This window comes from Nesoenas mayeri (assembly GCF_963082525.1).
Source record: "Nesoenas mayeri genome assembly, chromosome: 2".
In the NCBI taxonomy this organism is placed as follows: Eukaryota; Metazoa; Chordata; class Aves; order Columbiformes; family Columbidae; genus Nesoenas; species Nesoenas mayeri.
Window position 1 is genome coordinate 96,069,795 of NC_137543.1, and position 23,321 is coordinate 96,093,115.

The 23,321-nt window shown below is 39.0% G+C and overlaps 1 protein-coding gene across 1 annotated transcript; it reads left to right on the forward strand.

Moving 5' to 3' along the window:
• Positions 1-1,696: 1,696 nt before the first annotated feature.
• MCUR1 (mitochondrial calcium uniporter regulator 1) lies at positions 1,697-19,928 on the forward strand. The gene is made up of 9 exons (XM_080339021.1): positions 1,697-2,055; positions 3,228-3,341; positions 4,813-4,916; positions 7,725-7,826; positions 9,431-9,472; positions 12,209-12,280; positions 15,319-15,372; positions 16,478-16,592; positions 18,567-19,928. Exons 1-9 carry the CDS (start codon positions 1,794-1,796, stop codon positions 18,620-18,622), a joined length of 921 nt encoding a protein of 306 aa, XP_080195147.1. The 5' UTR covers positions 1,697-1,793; the 3' UTR covers positions 18,623-19,928.
• The last annotated feature ends 3,393 nt before the right edge of the window (positions 19,929-23,321 follow it).

Here is a 23,321-nt window from a genome sequence, read left to right on the forward strand (position 1 = left end):
TGATGGCTTTTACCATTCTGCTTCATCGCCACAGCAGCTGGAGGGAAGCACTGCTGCAGACGCTGGCTTTGTGTACATGCACTGTCCCAGCTGCCGTGCTGCGGTGGCACTGCTACGTGCCACAGTGGCTCAGCTACCTTTGCATTTATATAGGTACATTTGAACGATTCCAACTTCATGTTGATTTACCGTAATTATTGATTCTGGTAAGAAGAAGAAAAGGTACCGCATGATTTTTGTGAACATGTATGCAACAGAAAAAATAGACTTGCTCTGAAGTAAGTGCTGCCTGGAGAAAACATCAGTGGGCTTGTCGAGGGTTTAGATTGTGGGGTGACAACAAAAACCCTGGCAGATGTATTGTTAACCTCCTCCCCCCCCACTCCCCCCTTTTTCCCCTCCCTCTCCCCAATTCCCCCTAAGGACAGGCGATCAGGAAGAAAAGAAGGACAGAGAGAAGAGAGTTGGAAAAATTAACAATGTTTTACTAATGCTACTAATAAGAATAGAGAAAATAATACAAAATATACAAAACCAATCTTGAAAGTCTCAGCAACTGCAGAGCCGGCACCCAAAGTCCTGGATTAGACTCTGCAGCCAACCGTCTCTCACTCTGCAGCCCCAGTCTCTCACTGGGGCTCAGTTCACAGGGACGACTAGCAAGGTCCTCTCCTAATGTCGGCCATAAGCAGAAGGAAAAAGGGAAAGGGACAAGATCCTCGTGATCTCCCACTTTTATACGAAGTATTCACATGAATGGAATGTTATACATAGTTGGTCAGTTTCTTGGTCACCGGTTTCTTGTTGCCCCTCTCCCGAGATGTCCATCCATGCTTATCAATAAGTTTGCATTCCATTGCTAGGTTTACCAAAACATGTGTCTGGTTCTCCAGGAAAATGCAGCTAATATGAAAGCTTTAGCTGACAGGCAAATTCACTAAAAGAGAAACTTGTTTTTAACAAAACCAGGGCAGGGCTGAACCAATTTGTCTCATATTAATTCCCTACAAACATTTATTAAGTACAAATTTTAGTACATTTGGTTTAACAATAGCACATAAGCGAAAAGCACACCTGTACTTTCAGCAGAACCGAGAACACAGCAGACTTTACCCACTGTAGTGATTATGACAATTGTTTAACAATTAAGGCTACAGACTCTTAGATCCACCGAGTTGCCTAATTCTGCAAATGACTCGGTTAATAACTTTGAAACGCTAAATCTTAGTCTCATCACAGAATCCCAAGGTTTGTCTGAAGTGCGTTTTTCTCTGCTAAATGTCTGCCTTCGTACAGAAGGAAGAAGATCGTTGTTTAGGAGCGCGTAGGACGTCGGACAGGAGGCACCGCATGGTGCCAGCCCCGCAGCAGCGGGACAAACCTCCCTCCTCAAAACACTCTTTTTTTCACTTAAATAAAGGACGGAAACAGCAGCTGTGCGACGCCTCCCAGAGCCTCCGCCACCGCTGGCTAAGTCCTGGCACACCAGCACGCCAGGGCCGCTGCCCACGGCGGGGCGGACGCTGTCTGTGTGGCCGCGGCCCCCGGGAGGGCCGGGCCAGGTCCGCCCCCGCAGGCACCACTTCCCAGCCGGCCCGCCCGCGCTGCTCTCTCCGCCGCGGCCGCCCCGTGAGCCGTAAAATCAACCGCGGCGTCAGCTACGTGTTCTTGTCACGTGCCGGAGGCGGAAGCGAGGCGCCGGGGCGGTGCGTGCTCCAGCGATGGCATTCCGGTAGCGGTGGCGGTTTCCCTGCTTGCCCCTTCTGCCGTTGTCGGGACCGGGCGGCGCGGCCATGGCCAGGGGCCAGGCGGCCGCGGCCGTGAGCGGCGGGAGGCGGGCGCTGCTGCTGCTGCCGCGCGGCGCGGACGGCGCCCTCCCGCCCGCCGCCGCCGCTTCCCGCGATCGCCGCGCGCCCCCGTCCCCCGCGCGCCGCTGCCTCGGCGACTGGCACCGCCCGGCCGTGGCGCCGGGCTCTGGGGCGGCCGGTCATGGCAGCGCGGCCTGGGGAAGGCACCCCGGCGGGACCTGCGGGGAGAGCCGCTGCGGGCAGCGGGGTGAGAGCTGGGAAGAGGAGGGTGGCGCGGAGGGACGGGCGGGTGGGTGGGGGCCCCGCCCCCGTCACCTTGGTTGTCCCCGGGAGTCCGGTGGCGTGGGGAGGGAGCCAGGGGCCTGCAGCAGCGCTGGGAACTGTCCGGAGAAGTAATTATTAGGAATGGTTTTTCCTCCCCCGAAGGCTGGCTTGGTTAACCTCTATTGATCTTTAAGTAGGACAGCTAAGGCATAGGCATGTTTTCTGCCCACTCAAGTTTTCTAAAATACAATGTCGTTGAGGTCAGAGAGGTCTGACAATTTACCTCATGTTCACAGAATCACAGAGTGCCAGGGATTGGAAGGGACCTCGAAAGATCATCTAGTCCAATCCCCCCCACCAGAGCAGGAACACCCAGATGAGGTTACACGGGCAGGTGTCCAGGCGGATTTTGAATGTCTCCAGAGCAGGAGACTCCACAACCCCCCTGGGCAGCCTGTGCCAGTGTTCTGTCACCCTCAGTGTGAAGACGTTTCTTCTCATATTTAAGTGGAACCTCCTGTATTCCAGTTTGTACACATTGCCCCTTGTCTTATCATTAGTTGTCACCGAGAAGAGCCTGGCTCCATCCTCGTGACACTCACCCTTTACATATTTATATATGCTCCATCTTGCATTCTTTGTGTCAGTTAATTTATGCAAATATCCAAGTGGAAACTACACTGTCTTAGATTTCCATTAAATGTTGAAAATATTTTCTGTAGTAGTAGTAAATGGCAAATTGTGAATGATTACTTTTTGTCTCAGGGGCAACCACTGAAGGTTTGCTACTTTAACAAACATTGTGAAGTCTGTGGATTTAGTCCTCAAAACTTTGAAGTGCTCACAGCTTCCACCAATTACATTGATAATGGTAAAGGAACAGTTTCAAACCCTGAGACTTGGTGGGATTTTTCTAGGACATTATATTCTTGGAGAGCATCTCAGAAGCCCAGTAGTAGCGCTATATTGTATTTTCAGGCTCTTGCACACAGATCTTGTTAGTTGGATATCTTTTCAGTTTCAAGCAAACTGCGATAATCTCATATCATAAATAAAAAATATTTGGGGTAGTAGGGAAGCTCCTGGAAAGCAAACATGTTAATTAAGTGTTCTTTCTTACAAATAACTTAGGTTTTGTTTATCTTTTTTTTTCAGATATAAGCATCTCTGCATCATCATCTTCAGAAAGCAAAGGGAATGTTTTCTTATTGGGAAATAGGAGGCTTTTTTTTGACACCCATGCACTGGTACGCCTCTTGGAAGAAAATGGTAATTAATCAGAAATGGATAGCTATTTTTAGTGTCATTTCCTGAGTGTTTTTTTTAGTTTACGAAGTTTGTTACTTTTTAACATGCGATGTTATAACTTCAGTTTTATGGATTTTTTTTTTTTATATGTATTGGCTAAGAAAACGTAGTTTTTTTCTTCTTCCAAAAGGATACTGAGCTTATATAACTTTGATTGTAATAATTTATTATCCTACTGGTAATTAAAAATGCTAAAGAGAAATTTTAAGTATTGAGAGTGAAAAACAGTTTTCATGGTAGTGGTTTAAAACGTATTAATTGGATTCTCACATATTTAGTATATAGCACCGAGAATATGCAACAATGTGTAATTATAGGATTGAAAATGGACTGCTATGTGAAATGCAGCTTTTAAGATAGAACATAGAAGACTATATAAAATATGGCCATACTAAAACATAGATAAGGGAATAGATTACTTTGCATTGATGCTAATGTTGTTGAAGTAGGGAAAGTACCTTAAGGTGAGGTTCAGTACAGCTGAATTGACTTGTATAGTTCTCCATCCCTGAAAAGAAGACACCCCAGTCCCTTTCCTCTGCCACGTGGTTTCTTCTCTTTCCACATACCAACCTAATTCTCAGAAAACTCTGCAGCTCTTTTGCTTGGTTAGTATTGTAAGTTGTTAGTTTAATGAGCTCACAGAGCAGTAGTGTGAGCCCCAGGACATATATGAAGTGTCAGGAGGAGGAGTAAAAGGAGCCAGGAGGGGTATCTCTTCGTTTGTTGGTGGCAAACTTGTATCAGCTCAGCCATTGAACGTGACTTGCTCTCAGCCACCATATGTGCTTTCTGATGCTTAACTACTAGTTAGTTTGAAACAATCATGCTTTTCCAAGTGTTTCTTTTCAAAATGGTGAAGTGTTGTTCATTACTTTTTTACTCCTACATTTTGAAAGTGGAAAAGTTGAGAGTAATTCTATGGACAATGCTTGACAATATTTTCCAATGTATTCAGTTTAAAAGGTTTTTAATAGGACTCAGAGGCTGGTAGGCCTAAAATCAGAGCAGTTAGCTCTGTTTTCAGTTGTTGAGTTTTGCATATCTTCAGTCGTTCTGAAGATTTGTAGTATACTGAAAGGAGGTATCTGTTTTTCAGGGTCAGAATTCTTGCTCATAGAAATAACTACATGTGAGAGAAGGCATTCAATAATACTTCCAGAAAATTTGCAGCATTTATCCAGCTGATATTGTAATAGGGCAGTACTACAAAAACAGCTATACTACGTCACAGCCTTAATTTTAGGTTGGAGGAAGTTGGATGTACTGACGGTTTGTGTTCTTCCATTAGTGCTGGAATAAGAGGAGTATGTTTTATCTTTCATAACTGACATTCATTTTAATCTGGTGCTGAGTATTAGCAAGTGGCATTTCTGTAAACTGTCCAGATTTAAGTCTCTCTCTGAATATTGTTTCATTTTGTTTTGCTTAGGGTTCACTCCTCAGCAGTCGGAGGTCATTGTATCAGCATTAGTGAAAATTATGAACACCAACCTGGATATGATTTACAAGGACATGGTCACCAAAGTACAGCAGGTTAGCTTGAAGTTGATGATGGGGTTGAAGTAAATCAAAATGTAGTATGCCTGCTAGTGAAATATATGTCGCTATTTATTACTGTTAGACATAAATACTGTTAGTATTTTAGAAGTCTGAAAGTGAAGGACATCCCTGTGTATTTATTGGGTAGTGAATTTTGTCTTGAGTTTATCAAATACTTTTGAAAGTGTTGTAGTGGACTTTAAGATTTAGGTACTGTGAGTTGGTATGCAAACCACAGATAGTTTTTTGGTTTCAGCCTAATTGTAGCATGAAATAGAATTACTGAGGCTTTTAGACAGACATAGGAGATATTCAGTGCATGACTTTGGATAGTTACAGGTCCTCCATATATTCTTTTGTAGAGCTGTAACCAAGAAGTACAGATTCCCTCAGTCACTTACCACCTTGTGTTGTGGTACCTTTTTATTTATCTCTTTGTGTCACAGTGACACTTACATTGGAGTAGAATTGAGCTGAATTTCTTTTTTTATATAATGTTTTTAGGGCATGATTGGTGTGGTTCTGTACACTGGTACCATATAGAAACACGTATAGTTTGGATGCTGATACTGACATCTATCTCCTTTGCCTTTGATGCATTCATTGTTCATGTTATCCTCTAAACTTACCCATCATATACATCTTGGTGCAAGAAACTGAAGAAATCTTGCTTGGAAACAGACTGCTAGTGCTGGGTATCTACTCCGGGCTACCAGGAAATTGTGTACAACGGAACTGAGTTGTCAGCTTTGACTTATGAGGAAATGATTGGTTTAATGAATAATTGTCTGGAGGCAAGGCTTCTTGTTCTAATACTGGCTGTATTTTTTGGGGGACATACAAAGGCAGATCCATGTAAGGAATTGGACATGACAGTGCTAGGTGTTGTCATGTTGAACTCTTTGGTATCTGGCTCCAGAAGTGAAACTGAAATTTGGAGTAAGAGATGATTCACTGCATGTGGAACTTAAGCATTTTTGAATAGGATTCACACTATCTGGTATGTTGGAATTCCATGACATATCAGCTAGTCAAATAGACAATGCCGACAAGAAGCATAGATGAAGTGCAGCATCTTTAGCTGCTCTGTGAGGCTGGGATTCATGGCCCCAAGTCACCTATATGGCAAAGGCTTTAACTTATTTTGTAGTAATAAGGCTGCTGTCTTAAAACGTGGGAAAACAGCAGCTCCTTTCTCCTCTCCATAGGATAATAGTCTTGGCAGTTGGGCATCTCACTAAGAAGTGGAATACTTGGATTTTGCACCACCTTCCATCTAGGGAGGCTTCAGCTAATTTTTCCTACCTCCTAGATTCCAGAGAAATCAGACATGGGTGAGCTTCACTCCCCTGCTCTGAACAGGTTCCACAGTCAGTTGGAGAATGTGGTATTAAAGGGACCCTTTCTCCTGTGGTTGGTGGTATTTTATGATAAACAGTCATTGCATCTCTGCCTCGTTCTATGCCCAGCTTTTTTTGAATGAAAGTAGACAGGTTTTCCTTTGTTGCTCCTGATGATAGATGTTTTCTGAGGCAGGCTGGTAGATTCCACCCTCAGGTGACTTTCTGTGATTAAGATTGAAACGTGCAGGCTTGTATGACATGCTAAGGTAGAAGCAGTTCAGGAGGTGTGTATGCCATGAAATCTGGGCAACATAATAGATACTGTAGTACCTTATAGTCTTTGAATGTATAAGAGCATGTGCAAAAAGAGAGTGATGAGTTGGAAAAGGATTTGGAAAGTTGTGGATGTAGCTATTACTGTTAGGCTCTAGTTGGGAATGTAAAAGATGAAATATTACACTGGTTAGATAAAGCCTTGGGGGGAAAAAATACATGTGTATGTATAGAAATTAAGAACTGAAAGGATGTGGAAGAGTCTGTTCTGTGTTTTACTGAGCTCAGTAAAGAGGAGAGAGAACAAAAGCAAGCTGGAGATATCAGGTAGTAAGAGAGGAAGTGTTCTGTGGCAGTATTCTTTCTTTAGACTTTCAGTAACGTATCTAGTACACTGAGCAATTTTTTTTCAGTGTTGTGGTCAGGTAGCCTCATGAGGCATCTCCAGATGCCACTTAAACATATAGCACTCTAAGTTAGAATAGCATTTCCTGACAAAAGTGAAGTTAGGGTGCTGGGTCAGATTTGTAGGGTGCTTGGTCCAGAACCAAAGGCAATGTACTATTTATTAGGGAGAGATCTTCAGAGAAGAGAAGGCAGTCCCTGTTTGCATGTGTACATAGTGTAGGATCCAGAACAATGTATACAAATTTTCTGTCCTCAAAAGTTGCTGAGAATTTTTGTCTTCTGTCAGTTGAGTGTAACAGACTGAGCACAGTAATTAAAAGTATAAGTAGTAGTGCATCATTCCAAGTAGAAGCAGAGTGAGACCCCTTGCAGGGGGAGGTAAAAAAGAAGGTAATTATGAAAGCGTATGATTTCACTGAGGAGTTTTGGTCTGAAAGCCAGTTTTCCTCATTTAGTTCAGAGACACATCTTCTCTCCCTAGTGTCTTTGCTAGCTAAAGAATTTGAAGACTTGGAAAAAACTATTTCCTAGGCTATTAATTGAATTTTTCTGATCTGTGTTAACACTGCTAATTTTGTCAAGCATTACCAGCATTTGAGCCTAATTTGCTTGTTCTGTCACTTAATTTATCTTGCTTTCTGAAACTCAGATAATCAATCTGAAATTGCTGAAATAAAAATTTCAGGGTACCAAAATAGCCTATCATATTTGTAGGCATGGATGAGAAGAAGCATTTTAGTTACAATGTGTTCTGAGGTTTTTCTTCCCTCTTTTAAAGGAAATTGCGCTTCAGCAAGTAATGTCCCATATTGGTGGTGTGAAAAAGGACATGATTATTTTGGAAAAAAGTGAATTTTCAGCACTTCGTTCAGAAAATGAGGTAAAAATCACTGTCTTGTAAAGTGCTATTCTAGCACTTGATTATTTTTTTCTAATGATGTAAAAAAGCATCTTGTACCCAAGGGTACACTTTGGGGCCACTGTGGTTTGACATCTTCATTAGTGACCTTGTTGATGGATCAGAGTGTACCCTCAGCAAGTCTGCAGATTATACAAAGCTGGGAGCAGGGGCTGATACACCAGGTGTTTCTGCTGCCATTCAGAGGGCAAGCTGGGTAACTGGGCTGACAGGAATCTCATGAAGTTAAACAAATGGAAATGCTGAGTCCTGTGCCTGGGGAGGAATAAACCCAGGCACCAGGACAGGCTGGGACCAATCTGCTGGAAAGCAGCTTTGCAGAAGAGGCCATCGGGGTCCTGGTGGACACAAAGTTGACCATGAGCCCCTGTATCAAAGAAGGCAAATAGCCTTGTGGGCTGGATTAGATGCCAGTGGGTTAAGGGAGGTGATCCTTCCCCTCTGCCTGCTACTGGTGAGACTTCTTCAGGAGTGCTGGGTCTGGTTCTGGACTCCCCATTGTAAGGCAGATGAGAATATGCTGGACACCATCCAACAAACAGCCACAAAGATCAGTAAGGGACTGGAGCATTTGACATATGAGGAAAGACTGTGAGAGCTCAGACTGTTCAGCCTGAAGAAGAGAAGGCTCAGTAGGGACCTCATCAGTATATACAAATATTTGAAGGGAGGGTTTAATGACAGAAACAGGCTTTTTCCACTGTTGTCCTGTGATAGAACAACAGGTAATTGGCACAGACAGAAAATTCTACTTAAACAAATGAAAATCCTCTTTACTGTAAGGGTGGTAGGACACTGGAATAGGTTACCCAGAGAGGCTATGGAGTCCCTATCCTGGAGATATTCAAAACCCATCTGGACGTGGCCCTGAGAAACCTGCTGTAGTTACTGCTGCTTTGAATAGGGGATTGGAATGGATAATCTCCAGAGAGAGTTAATAGAAGATGCCACAGCTATAGCTATTTCATGTATCTTTTGAAAGAGATAAAGTAATAGAATAATTTCAGGTAGCAAGGACCTCCAGAGAACATTAGGTACTTGCAGGCTGCAGTATGATTGCCATTTAGCCACCTGTTATTAAAGCTGAACAGACCCAGCTCGCTCTCCTCCTTATGCCCCACCCCCAACACAGTGTGCTTCAGCCTCCCATCATCTCCATGGCCCTCCACTGGACTTGCTCCAGTATGTCAACATCTGTCTTTCACCAGGGAGCCTAAAGCTGGACACAGCACTTCCAGTTGCAGGCTCACAAGTGCTAAATAGAGAGAAATAATTGCTTCCCTTAGCCTGCTGGGTTTACTCTTGTTAATATCATCCTATGCATTTGGCCATCTTTATTGCTGTGGGACATTGCTCACTTTGTCTTGTTCTGTTGTTTGGACATGCACATCACTGAGTAAACATGCATGTGCATACACATACTGACAACAAACTATGCTTGTTTTGCCTTCCTTTTCATATTATGGTTTATAATCATTGTTACTGATTGTGCAAATTTGTTAGTATTTATAGGGTTTTTTTGATATACAGTAATAAAGTGTACAATTTTTTTTCTACTCTCCCAGAAAATAAAACTTGAACTCCAGCAGATAAAGAAACAAGTCATGGTAAGATACCATACCAATAAAACTAAGAATTAACACTTGTCTGGATTGCTTTAAATAAAAAAATAATTGTTGCTTTCAAGATTTTATTTTAAAAGCTATGCTTAATTGTTGTGATATATAGGATATTGAAATTGCAGTTGATGGTACACTGTGGGCTACAGCAGAAACAATGCATAGTTCATTATGATGACAGAGAACTGTGACTAAAGCAAAAGGTGAATAAAAATTTAACTGAGATTTTTTTTCTTAGATGTAGTTTTTTTACTTTAGATGCAAAAAGTGGCTAACTGCTGTGTCATGGTTAAGGCTGAATGAAGTTCTGTATTTAGGGCTGCCTGTTACATGTAAAAATGCAACATCACTACAAGAAAGACACTGAGGTGCTGCAGTGCATTCAAAGAAGTGCAGTGGAGCTTGTGAAGCAGACTTGTGGAGCACAAGTCTGATGAGGAGCAGCTGAGGGAACTGGGACTGTTTAGTCTGGAGAAAAGGAGGCTGAGGGGAGACCTGATCGCTGTCTGCAACTACCTGAAAGGAGGTTGTAGCATGGAGGGCGTTGGTCTCTTCTCCCAAGTAGCAAGTGATAGGACAAGAGGAAATGGCCTCAAGTTGCACCAGGGGAGATTTAGATTGGATATTAGGAAAAAATTCATTGTGGAAAGGGTTGTCAGGCATTGGAACAGGCTGCTCAGGGAATTGGTGGAGTCACCATTGCTGGAGCCATTTAAAAGGTGTTTAGATGAGGTTCTTACAGACATGGTTTAGTGCTAGAGTTAGGTTAGGTTATGGTTGGACTCAGTGATCCTGAGGGTCTCTTCCAACTGAAATGATTCTATGATTCTAAATAATTCCATGATTCTATGAACATACATTTCAAAATTACAGCACTTTCTGATTGGTTTGGGGGGTTGTTGAGGGTGGTTTTGTTTGTGTTGTCTGAAGACTTACCTGTTAGCTCTCTAGAATTTAAAATAGCTTTTTAAATGGCTTCTTTAGACCACTAAGTTTGGGACCATTATGTTTGGTCCTCTTTATTTGGGAGATGATGACCTTTGCAAGAAAACAGACTCTCTGGAGAAAACTTAGTCTGTTAATTATCACACAGATACTTGTTCTTGTCACATTTAAGCGTCAGTGCTGTGTTGCTGTTCTTTATGGCTTGCCTGTCTTGAGTAGCACTCCAAACACCCTTCTACCATCAAAAACAAGATTATCTCAAAATGTATTATTTCTCTGGGTGTGGAGTCATAAGCAACTTTTACACAGAAACAAACATCCTTGCAAGAGTGATTAAGATTGGAAACTGGGAAACATGAAATGTTTTTAGGGAGTATGGTCATCTGACTTGAGAACTGGTGTTTCCTGCTGTAATGTCCTTAGCTGGAAGGGTGGAGCAGCCTTTCTTCCCTAGGGTTTGTCCATGAAACTGTCAGAATATTTGACTTGCTGAGCTAGCTGACAATGTGGTCAAGCTCAGCCTAGTGTCTCCTTGCTATTTCTTTTCAATTCTCTTCCATTTCTTCTTGCACTGTCATCTCCATAAGGAGAACATAAGTTTATCAAGGTTTTCAGAATACGATTTTAAAATACATTTGACATCTAATTTTTGCATTGTAACTTATTTTATGGTTTTAGTTGCATATAAATGAGTTAGTTTAATCCACTGGTAGAGCATGAAGGATCTGAGTCATCTTTTCTTAAAAGCCAAATGTCTTTAAATTTAACTTTTAACTGTAAATGTAATTCTCACAAGGGCAAGTTGTTTTATGTCTGCTCATAATTGTTCTTCTAAAAGACAAAAGATTGTAAAAGTCTAAGAAAAACTTATTTGTAATTTTTTGATTCTTTAAGCTATAATGCGTTGTAATCACGTCTAATTATAAACCAATTAAAGTTCAAAAATTCAAACATAGAAATTGAGTCTAATTATTGTTCATATTAACTTAATGAACTCTTGACTAACTGACACGGGCCTTCTTGAGAGATGCTTACTGTTTTTTTAATAGTAGAGTCTTCCAGATAATCAGCAATCTTTTGCTTCTCCCACACATTCATCTGATCAGCAGTTTGCCTCATGACAAACTGTCAGCTGGCTGGAATTCCTGCCAGAAAGTTGCATTAAAATGCCAGCTGTCACTGAAAAAAGCAGGAATCACAGCTATTGATGAACTAAAATTCAAATGTACTACTTATGGTAGTTCAAAAAAGTTAGATGTTAAAAATATAACGAATGTTTCCTGACTTCTAAGATGTCTGTAGCTTTTTCTGAAAGCCTAAGATGTAGTCTTTAGAAACAGGTTTTCTTTTACAGTGGAAGGTTAGAAACAGCTTTTAAAGTTATTTTGAGCATCAAGCTTGCTTCATGGAGGAAGTCCAACTTACATGTGTACCTAGGCATGGATTTCTAGAAATCGAGGAGAATTATATGGTATATGAAACACCCCCAGTATTTATAGAAGGATGTGCTCTTAATTAGTTTCTGTTCTCAGTGTTCTTATTTTAAAAGCTATTGTTAGGTTTTGAAACTGAGATCAAATTCATACTATAGGACATGAGTATTTCCTGGGGGAAGAATAGGAATACTTATATTTTTGAAAATTATGTACATTAATGGGAGAGAAGCTTTATTCCTGAGATATGTAAAGAAAGGCACAACACATTTGTCTTTTTTTTTTTTCCCTGCATATGATTAAATAGAAAATCTTGCTTGCTGCTTTATCATTTTTTTCCCAATAGGATGAAATTGCCAAAGTTCAAGCAGATAACAAGTTAAACCTAAACCTAGAGAAGACCAGAGTAAAAGAATTGGTAAGTTTTGGTTACTTTCTTCCAGAAACATCTAAACCATCAGTAATCTCCAAATTTGGGCAAGAGCATCTTAGAGCATTTTTGTACTAATCTATAGTATAATTCAGTTTCAAGATGGTATTACTCGAATTTACTCATCCTTGTGCTGCTGTAGTACAAGGTGCCATGTTTGGTTTTGTATGTCTGTCTATTTTGATATTGTTTTAATATCAGGATTAACACCTTACACTTAGATATATTAGGTATTTAATCTCAGTATGCTGACCAGCTGCCTAGAAGTTTTGACATTATTAGTGTATCTCTTTTCCTATTTTTCACACTTAATTTAAGTTTACCTATTTCTTTAAATTTATCATCACTGAAGAGGTTTCATTTCCCTATAGCTAGAAAATGTATAGCATAGCTAGTTTGTCAGGAAAATACCTATTGTCAAAATAGTTATAATATTTTTTTTTAATTGTAACTGATACGGGTTCAGATTATTTTGAACTTTCAAATATCTGATAGAGCTGAATCGATGTAATGTTAAATTAGAATAATGTAGATGAAGAATCGGAAGATGAAAAAGTTTTTGCATTATATGTTGCATATGTATTGCAATTACATTTTTGCATTATACTCTAGAGTTCTGTTGCCATAGATCTTGTTTGAATAGCCTTTAGGATTTCAAATAAATTACACCTTCTAAATTGAAAGATCTTTTAGTGTCATTTTCTATTAATTTTATTTCTAATTCAGTCCTTTTTCACACGTGTGTAATGAAGACTTAATATTTGTCTCCAATCTAGGCAATAAGAACTGTTCAAGTAGATACCACTTATCTTCTGTGTGTGCCCCTTGAAGTTTTTCCACAATGATTAGCTTTGGTAACAGCTGTGTCAGTGATTTAGTATAATGACTAACAGTCTGTTATCCCGTGGTAGATGCTTGAGTAAAGTACAGTTTGAGCAGGTAGGATTCTTGTTTAAAGGTTAATGCTTTATGCTAATATTGGTTTTTTTTTAATCATATGAAATATATTAGCTGTATAGATCATAAGCTTTGCAATACTTTAGGTATAGAGAACCTATTTAAAACCACTTCACAAGTGATACATTAGGCAGTAGTGTTTTCTTGTATTATTTATGTGGGATCCTGGAATCTGGACTCAGTCTATTGCTCAGAGCACTACATTATTTTGACTGTCTCCCAAGAAAAGCAAACTGCATAACTTTCTGTGTTGTGCACCTATAATGTCACGGTTTCTATGAAAACTACTCTCTTCTTTTTTCCTCCCCCAAGTCTCCTGCTTTAGTTGCCAGCTCTGCCATGCATGAACAGAAAACGAAAAAGGCAGAATGGGGAGCAGGTTGGGGCATATATGCTGAGTTGGGGGTGAGACGTAATCCAGTATTTTCTATAGTAGGCAGAACATCATTATCCTATTTAATTACTTCTCTGTGCTGTGAAAAACATGGGCTTAAGGGGAGATCTCCCTATTGAATTTTAGGGAGGGGGTTTAACCTTGTCTTTCCTCCTCTTTCCTTTTTTTTTTTTTTTTTAATGCACTGGTGCTATTACAGGTGTATGGTGATGCCTTGCAGTAAAAGGGTTCATTTCACTGTCTTAAACCTAAGTGTAAAATCCTTGGACTTGACTTAGAGAATTGTAGTCACAAAGCAAAACTTCAACAAATACAAACATCAAGAAAGAAGCTTGTAGGATAGAAATTATTCAGAAAATGTGGATTTAGCTTACAGCATCTATTTAAAGTAAAACAATCCGTAAACTTGTTTACTTTAAATGTTATAGTTCTTTTGATAGTGATGATCAGTTTATTGTGAGGTCCAATTCTTACATAAATTTTCAACGCAAACATAATGTTAGCTTTTTATAACATATTCTGCTATCTTGCCACTTTCAAAAAATGTATATTTATATAAAATGTCTGAATTTCTTTTTCTGTCCCTCTCTTCATTTTGCAGAACTACTGACTTTTTCATTTAATTGTAGGCATGCTGTTATTTGTCTTTGTTATGTCATTTTCCATATTTGTAGCAGCCTGTTGTCTCTTAACTTCATCTTTAGATCCGTCAATAGTCCAACTAGAGCTCTAGATCTTTAAGGAGGGTTTTTCAATGCTGAGGCATTTATGTAGATTAATCTGAGTTTAATATTAAAGTGAAATAAGCTTCCAGACTGGAGTAAAAATAAAGCGACTTCCCACATAAGAATGTTAACAGATGAGGCTATTGCTCTGTAACTGATGATTCAGAGATGGGTGCCTGATGACCTTAATACTCTGCACTATAGACTGGCAGTTTAGCAGCTGTCTGTGTGTAACTGAATTGCTCCGGTAGTGGGACAGCAACCATTATAGATGTCAGGGTAAATCATGTCTGTTCATGAGTCAGAAAGGTAACTGGCCTTAAAGGTGTGCTGCTTTAATTTGGATTTAACTTTCCTCAAACCCAAAGAGCTGTAACTTAAAAGCAAGCCACAACTGATGTTCCACAAATGAATGCCTTAATGTGAGATACAAATATTCTATATTTAACAAATATATAATGAAATCATGGTCAGAACAATACAAATGGTGAGCACGTGCAATGATGGATGAAGATTTCTTTAATAACTGGATATGATACAATGTTTTATAACTGTACTGCCCTTCCTGAAGAAAGTAGATGGTTCAATCTTAATTGTGCTTTTATGCTCAATAGATTAGTTAACTGTTCCAGAGTTACTGTTTAGAATCCTAGGTCTTTGTTTTTCAGAAATGCAAATCTGCCAACCTTTCTTCCAGCTGCTTATAGTATATACATTTTTGCAGAAGACAAGTGTCTGTTGGATTTGTTGCACTTTACAGTTCAGTGGTGTGGATGAACACCTGTCTAAATTGTGCTTTTCCAAAGGACAGCAAGTATCCCATAATACTATCTCCCAAGTGTTGTCAGACATTCTACAGAATTTGGAAACAAATAAATGTTCTTTTAAGTGTGGGGGGGAAAGTTTAATGGCATTATCATGTTTATCTCCCTTTTTTTCTTTCCTTCTAGTACTCACTTAATGAAAGAAAACTACTTGAAATGAGGACAGAAATAGTGGAATTGGTAAGAACGTGGTAGCTGATTATTAGACAGCAAATCTTTTTGTACTTGTGTTATAGACCTGGTATTCTTTTTGGAGTTATTCGTGTCTTTAGGCACTTTAATGTACAAAATATCATTGTGCTTTATTATTTCCCTGTGAATTTTCATAATGGTACAGATAACTGAACTGGTCACAGAGTAAAAAGGCTTTCATATATGTTATTAGATCTTCTGCATATTTATATAAACAGTTCAGTGGTCACGTTGTTTTGAAACTTCACTTACGTAGTATTTTCTCTAGATGGAATTCTACGCTCAATGTTAGTTTGTGAAATTGTTTTTTTTTTTTCCTCCTGTGAGGCTGAAACACATTGCTAGATCGATTTGGCTTTATTTTAGGGGAGGTTTTTACCAAATTCTTTCTTTTGCTTCCTTTCTGCAGTGTAAAGAAAATCTTTAGGGAGAGATCTAGCAGTAAATCATTAACAGATCCATAACGTTTCAGTAGTGCTTATTTGAAGATATCAGCAATGAGGCAGCTGTTGTTCTCAGTTTACAAGTTTGATTTTTTCAGTCGTTGCTGAGTAATAATTTTATCCCGCTTTTTCACGGAAGTCCTGTCTTCTGTTATGACCAGATTCTGAATTTGTCTGTGGTTGGTTTTGTGGTAGAATTAATTACAAGATGAAGGCATGTTTTTTTACGTTAGAAAACCAGTTCTCAGTTTTTCTAATGATCCATACATCCTTCTATTCTGGTCTGGTTTTGGCACAAGATGCTCTTAGACTTCTCAATAGCTCTTATAGTTGAGCAGTGACTTTAATATCAGTGGGCCAAATGAGAGATTGAAATTAATGTCTGCACTGCTAGACTGAGATAAGAAGGCATCCAGTTCTGCCACTTTCTAGATTACACGTTAAGGAACTTGTAATCATATAAATTTCCCGAGTTCACCAAATTATTCAATTTCTTGGATATAATCATCTAGGAAGGAACTCGTTCTCTCTGAATGCAAATTAACATACATTTAAGGAGGAACCAAAAATGCAACTTAAAGGGACAGGTTAGATTTCTAAATAAACTAGCAACTGTGCAAATTGCATCATTTTGTTGCTTTGTTTTTTAGCATGCACAACAAGATCGAGCACTGACCCAAACAGACAGAAAAATAGACACAGAAGTTGCAGATCTGAAAACAATGCTTGAAACACACAAACTTGATAATATTAAGTACTTAGCAGGTAAGGAATCTAATGGTTGTCTCTGGTGTACCTGTTAAACACTGCTAAATGTTTGGCCGACTCTTGATGTATTCATAAATGCTCTGATTAAAAAAATAGACTTGAAATAGTCAAGATTAGAAGTCTCCTTTGTGTACTTAACCCAGACAAAGTTTCCCATGATTTCAGGTTCCAGTATCGGTTGGGAAATTACATATTAGAGAGCAGTGTAGGGGAAAGGGACCTGGGGGTCCTGGTGGACAACAGGATGACCATGAGCCAGCACTGTGCCCTTGTGGCCAGGAAGGCCAATGGCATCCTGGGGTGTATTAGAAGGGGGGTGGTTAGTAGATCAAGAGAGGTCCTCCTTCCCCTCTACTCTGCCCTGGTGAGACCCCATCTGGAATATTGTGTCCAGTTGTGGGCCCCTCAGTTCAAGAAGGACAGGGAACTGCTGGAGAGGGTCCAGCGTAGGGCAACCAAGATGATTAAGGGAGTGGAGCACCTCCCTTATGAGGAAAGGCTGAGGGAGCTGGGGCTCTTTAGTTTGGAGAAGAGGAGACTGAGGGGTGACCTTATTAATGTTTATAAATATATAAAGGGTGAGTGCCATGAGGATGGAGCCAGGCTCTTCTCGTTGGCAAACAATGATAGGACAAGGGGCAATGGGATCAAGCTGGAACACAAGAGGTTCCACTTAAATTTGAGAAAAAACTTCTTATCAGTGAGGGTGCCAGAGCACTGGAACAGGCTGCCCAGGGGGGTTGTGGAGTCTCCTTCTCTGGAGACATTCAAGACCCACCTGGACACGTTCCTGTGCAACCTCACCTAGGCGTTCCTGCTCCAGCAGGGAGATTGGACTAGATGATCTTTTGAGGTCCCTTCCAATCCCAAACATGCTGTGATACTGTGATACTGTGATTTGCAACTTTGTGGCTGTATGGCACTTTTTTTTTTCTCTTGCTTTACACTGTAATAATTAGGTATATAAGAAATCTAAAAAGCTGCCTGATAACAAGGGCCAAAAAGTTCTGTGCCTGAATTGATTTCTAAAAGCAGCAGCTGCGTGCATTTCTAGAATTTCTTAATCTGTCTGATGGAGATCTATATGCAAAATGGAACATTTCAGCTTTTCTCACTCTTCAGCACCACATATTCTTTAAACTTTGATCTTTCAGACACGTGCATTAGAAAAATACTATCTGTGTGTATACCTAAATTGTTGCCCTAGGTAACTTTAATATTTTGACATTTTTCTACTGAGTGTGCAGTGCTATTAAATGAGCAGGTTTGCAGCAGAAAATTATTCTTCTGATTCAGATTTTATGATTATTCTTTCACAATGGATTTTGTCACAAGTACAACCACTTATGTCTATTCATAGCACTGTACTTCAGGCATATCCTTTACAGAGAACCATTACTTGAAAATAAAAGGCAATGCATTAAAATGAGAGGAAATTCTTTTCTCCACCATCCCTACTCTGCATAGAGAAAAAAAATTAAAAACAATCTTCGTCGTGTTTGAAGTGTTCCTGTTGCAGGCAGTGTGTATATCTAGAAACCAAAAGTTGATTTCATTTAAATGGAAACGTAAAAATTTTCGAACTGATAAGTTTTCGTTTATTAGTTTGCTGAACACTTGACTGTGATTTAATAATCCTGTTATTATTTTCCTCACTTTACAACTGTAACTTGCCATATTGATCTCTTTTGGAATGGCAGACAGCTAAGGGCTTTTTTCAGCCCGTCGATAGTTTTTCAGCCCCAGTTTTCCTGCATTCTTTTTTCCTTCCTTCTTACTTGTCATTTTTGTGCAGCTCCACCTTGAAATTGTTTGTGTTGTGTATTAAAAACCTGATTTGCTTACATGGGGAAGGGTTGGTGGTTACACTTCAGTACTGTATTAAGATAGATACATAGCTTTCTGAAGAAATGTTCCAAGAGGTAATGGCTTATTGTCTCCATCTCCCTCCCCATTTTTATTTTCTTTCAGGTTCAGTATTTACATGCCTTACTGTAGCGCTGGGATTTTACCGTTTATGGAGATAATAAAACATCCATTTAAAGGGACTTCTACTGTTTTGGTTTCTGAAAAAAAGTTGTTTTATCTTTGCCCAGATTTTAACCAAGTCTTGACTGTTTTATTTATTTTTTGCAAAGCAGGCTGTATTGAGAATGTAACCAAAGATGTGCCTAGAAACAAACTGTACATGTATAGTGCATATTTTGAAACTTTCCTCTGAAAGCATGGTAACAGGGATTTCTGACATTTCCCTACATTCTGAACTGCAGTACACCATGCTGCTACAAAGTGTCATATAAGCAAAAGCTGGCATTCGTACCAATTGTATGGGGCTGCATGCTGTAGAGAAGAATCTATGAGAATTATGTTCCGTTCCCTTATCTGACATGCTTGCTGAAGTACCAGACTGAAGTGTTGATTATTAATGTAAAACTGAAACTACATGTTTTGTGGCTCGGAGGCACTCTTGTGTAAGTAGAATTTGTGTTAGCTGAATCATGCTTACTTCCCTCCTTCTAACGCTTGGTCATGCAGTTACTATGATCAAATATTTGGTTTGCTATTTTTATAACATCATAATTATCAGCTTGTTTTTCAGATGGCCGTCCAATCAGTCCTGTTTCATGAAAAAGTACTGTGTTATGATAGCAGTGTTTACTGCTAGTTTTGTCTGTAATGTATTTGTAGCAGTTTTTGTGACTAACTTGCCTTTGGTACACCTATCTGATATTCATTCCATATGCTAATTTTTAACTTTACAACTAACTGGAAGTTTGAAATGCAGTAAAATACACTAGTTGTGTTAATTTACGGTTGGGTGCTACAAAGTGTTTCTGATGCTGCCTCCTTGATGGAAGGGAATTGATGGAAGGAAAGAGATTTTAAATGGTGGTTAGGAAGTGTCTCAAGCAAGGGAATCGCAATACCAGCAGTCTTCTGGCTTTTTTGTTTGTTTTATTAAAAAAAAAAAAAAATCCTGTTGGTTCTTCAAATGTGGAACTTGCATAGTGATTATAATAATGAAAGCAGTAATGGAGACCTGCAAGGATGTTTAATCCAGTTCTGAGCAAGCCCATGTGAACTAGTAAATGTGACTGAAGCAATGAAGGAAGGCATCCAGTGTACCCAGATATCTGTCATTCTTCCACTGATGAAACAACTGCTCTAGGAGCAGAGCTGCCATCTGTGTTCCTTCAGCTAAGGGAAATTTCCCTTTCTTGCTTGCTCTTAGGAGGAGAGAACAATCTATGCACTGGTAATAAATGCTGTCAGAGCACAATCATGGCTTTGCTTAATTAAAGTAAAGCTGTTAGGCTACTTTGTGCCTTTACTGTAATAACCATTTACTTTTTTGATGGTTGGGAGTGCCAACTTTGGTCATGTGCAAGTGTTGAAAAAGAGATGGATCCCTGAAATAAAGAATTTTGGATATTTCATAGAATGTGCCGAGTTTTCATTATAACTGCAACTTTTAAATTTGAAGTTAATCTCTTTGATTGAAGGTAAGTCACTGCTAATAGGACTTCTTTTAAGCTATGAATTGGCAGAGTTGACAGCCACTGTAACACATTAAAGAGCAAAGAACAGTCAATGTAAGGAAAACTATTATTTCAGACTAACTTAACAGCCCTAATAAATTGAATTAATCTATATTCAAGATGTTCACTTTTTTTGTTTAAAAATGTATTTGTTTGTATTAACTTTTAGGATTTGACACTTTCCCAATTTAGATGAGCAATAATTTAGTGTTTGGAATGCCTTCAGTGTTGGGTCCTATCTTCCCAGGACAGATGATTCTGTATATGTCTATGTAAGCACTACATCTTTGCCTGTATGCCTGGGCAGCTGATAAATAGTCACTAAAATAATTATGTAGAGCTAATTTTAAATATCATCTTTATCCTGCCAAAATAGATACTATGCAAATTAATTTCAGGGCAGGTGGAAGGAGGAAGTGAAAGATTATGGAACAGCATTGTTGTGGAATTAGCAAAGTGTTAGGAAAACCAGCACTTCTTGGTAAGTGTTAAACAATAAAGTTAATATTCAGGAAAAGGACACTATCTATAGAACATAATTATTATTTCATAGCCCATAAAGTCTTTAAGTGTGATGTAAGGCTTGTTGTTCCTAACCTTTGTGCATAGATGCAAAATCTTTGATTTCCTCTGATTTAAAAGATCACTTTAGCCATCTTTCTAACATAATTTCATCATATCTGCCACATGTATTTACTGGCATTCCAAAGAGGTAGAAAATCCATCCATGTGTTTCCAAACACTAATTCTTTGAAAGTGAGATTAAAAGAATGGGCCTTTTGAATACAGGTGAGAAGCAAATACATCAGGACATACTACTAAATATCTCTTGAAAAGCAACAGTTGAGTGTCAAATGATCACTAAATTTGTAAATAGACATCTAAGTTGGCAATTCTCCAATTTTTTTTCTATAAGACTCTTTCTGTATCATGCTGTATATTGTCTTCAATTTGAATCAGTAGGAATTCTAAATGTAGAGAAATACGTCTCAGTTCTGACTTTGATTTCTTAATTTGAAGAGCTCTTTCAAAAGATGCAAGTGAAAACTAAACTCAACTGGTTTACCATAAAACCACTTCAGCTGTGAAAAAGCATCTCCCCCTTGATTCAGAAATGTATCTGTTAATTTGCTACCTGGTATAAAAAAAGTATAAAAGAAAAATTTTAATCTATAAATGTTACATCTCTCAGGCTCTCTCTTTAAGTTAGTTTGCAAGAACAGGAGATGCAGCCAAAGCTGAGCTTCCTCTCTGATTTACTTTCAGGAAGAACCCATCTCTATTGAGAGTATGTAAAAGAAGCCCTCTGCTCATGTTAAAACTCGTGAGTTTTCCCTGTGAACTTCCGTATTCACACAGCAAAGACAGGAGATTCATTAAAGATTTATATTCCTTTGGGGAAGCAGACTGAGAACCATTCAATTTGCTGGAAAACCTAAGTTGCTTCTAAAGCTTCTTTGTGTTTTAGAGAACAAATCAAGATCCAGAGTTACTACAAAACTCTGTTTACTTGTGATACATTAGTGGGAGTATGCTGAATTTAACTGCTTGTCTGTCTCGCTTTCCCTCAAGTTTTCAGTCAAACCTCCTTTTCACCAGTGTGTACTAGCAAAATCATTTGCTACAGGTATTTTATTACTATTAAATCACATGCTGTCTGGCCCTTTCTCTGTTGGAAGTGTTGATTGCATCATTCATTTCCCACAATATTGTAGAGTTGTACTTAAAACCACGAGTTGACAAATGGGAACGTATTTTTAATGTAGGTATGAAATCTGCTTCATGTTTTCTAACTACAAATGTGTTCGTTTACAAGAATAAGTCTTACTCTAGGCATGAATATTCACTTAACTGATCTATTCATAAATGGTGAAATCCCAGCTCCATGCAGCCGTTAACCCTTCCTATTGACTTTGGAGAAGGCATGGTTTTTACTTTCTTTTAGTATATATTCAGAGTTGTACCACTTCAGTTGACTTTTCTTACTCTTGCTACCATCTGTAGACCTCACACAGGAAAACTGATGGGATTTTTTTGTGTGTGTTTGTTGGTGGCAGGTTTTGTTGGGGTTTGTTTGGTTGGTTTTTATTAGCAAAGTCAGCTCAATTCCTGTGAGTAGTTCCTTCGAACTACTGGTCGCAAGGTGTGAGCGAGACTTAGTCTTGTATCTCCCACTGAGTTTTCAGGACTGAAGTAAACTGCCATTAATATGATTTCTAAAATTAAAAAACTGGTATGTAAAGTCTCTTTTAAATGAGTAAGTAAACTGTAAAATCAATTTTTTTTTGTTTTAGTACATTTGGAAAAGTTGTATTCTGAAGTTATTCATTAGTTGGACAATGGTGGCTTCTTTTTAATTATTTTTCCTTTGGCTACATGGATCTTGAATTTATAGGGTTTTTTGTTGTGGGATGGGATGTTCGTTGTTTTTACAGTAAAGCTTTCTGTACAAGCAATTAATTTTCTTCAGCCCCTGAACAGAAAGTTCATTTACAATCAAATATGTGCCTGGAATATTGTGGTTTGCTTTAATCAGAAACAAGTGCATACACTCTTGGATACAAGACAGCCTGCTGTGTCTTTGTTAGGAAAGCTTTCTTTGACTTAAAATACGTTCTTTGCGCTATTGTCAAACATTTTAAAGCAGTACTGTTTGTTCTTTATTTTACACTTAAATTCTGCGTCACGGCAATTGCCTCTTACTCATAACATTCAGTCTTGTAGCTAAATTAAGATCATACAGGGAAGATATCAGTGTTTGCATAGTGTTCCTTTGAAATCTGTCCATTCCAAGAAATAAGATTCCAGTTTTCTTGGGAGGATGCCCAGCTGGTATAAAAAACAAAATACTGGAAATGAGTAACAAAGTATTGCAGCAAATATCAATCTTGGCCCAATGTTTATCCCTGTAGTGAGGCACATTGTTGTGTTGTAATATTTCGATACCCCGTGTCCCTCTGATGTTCCCAAATGCACCCTGTTAAACTCTTAGAAGTTCACTAGGTCCCCCATTGTATTCTGAAACAATATCAGCTTGATCCAAGTCATGACTAATACTACTTGTGAATAGTCTCTTCTTTTTCATGACTAAAAATGTAGTGAGGAAAAAAAAGAAGGGTGAGTTGGTTGTTTTGGGTTTTGCTTTGTTTTGTTTTTCCCTGCAAGTAAGTGGCACGTGTTAAGTGAT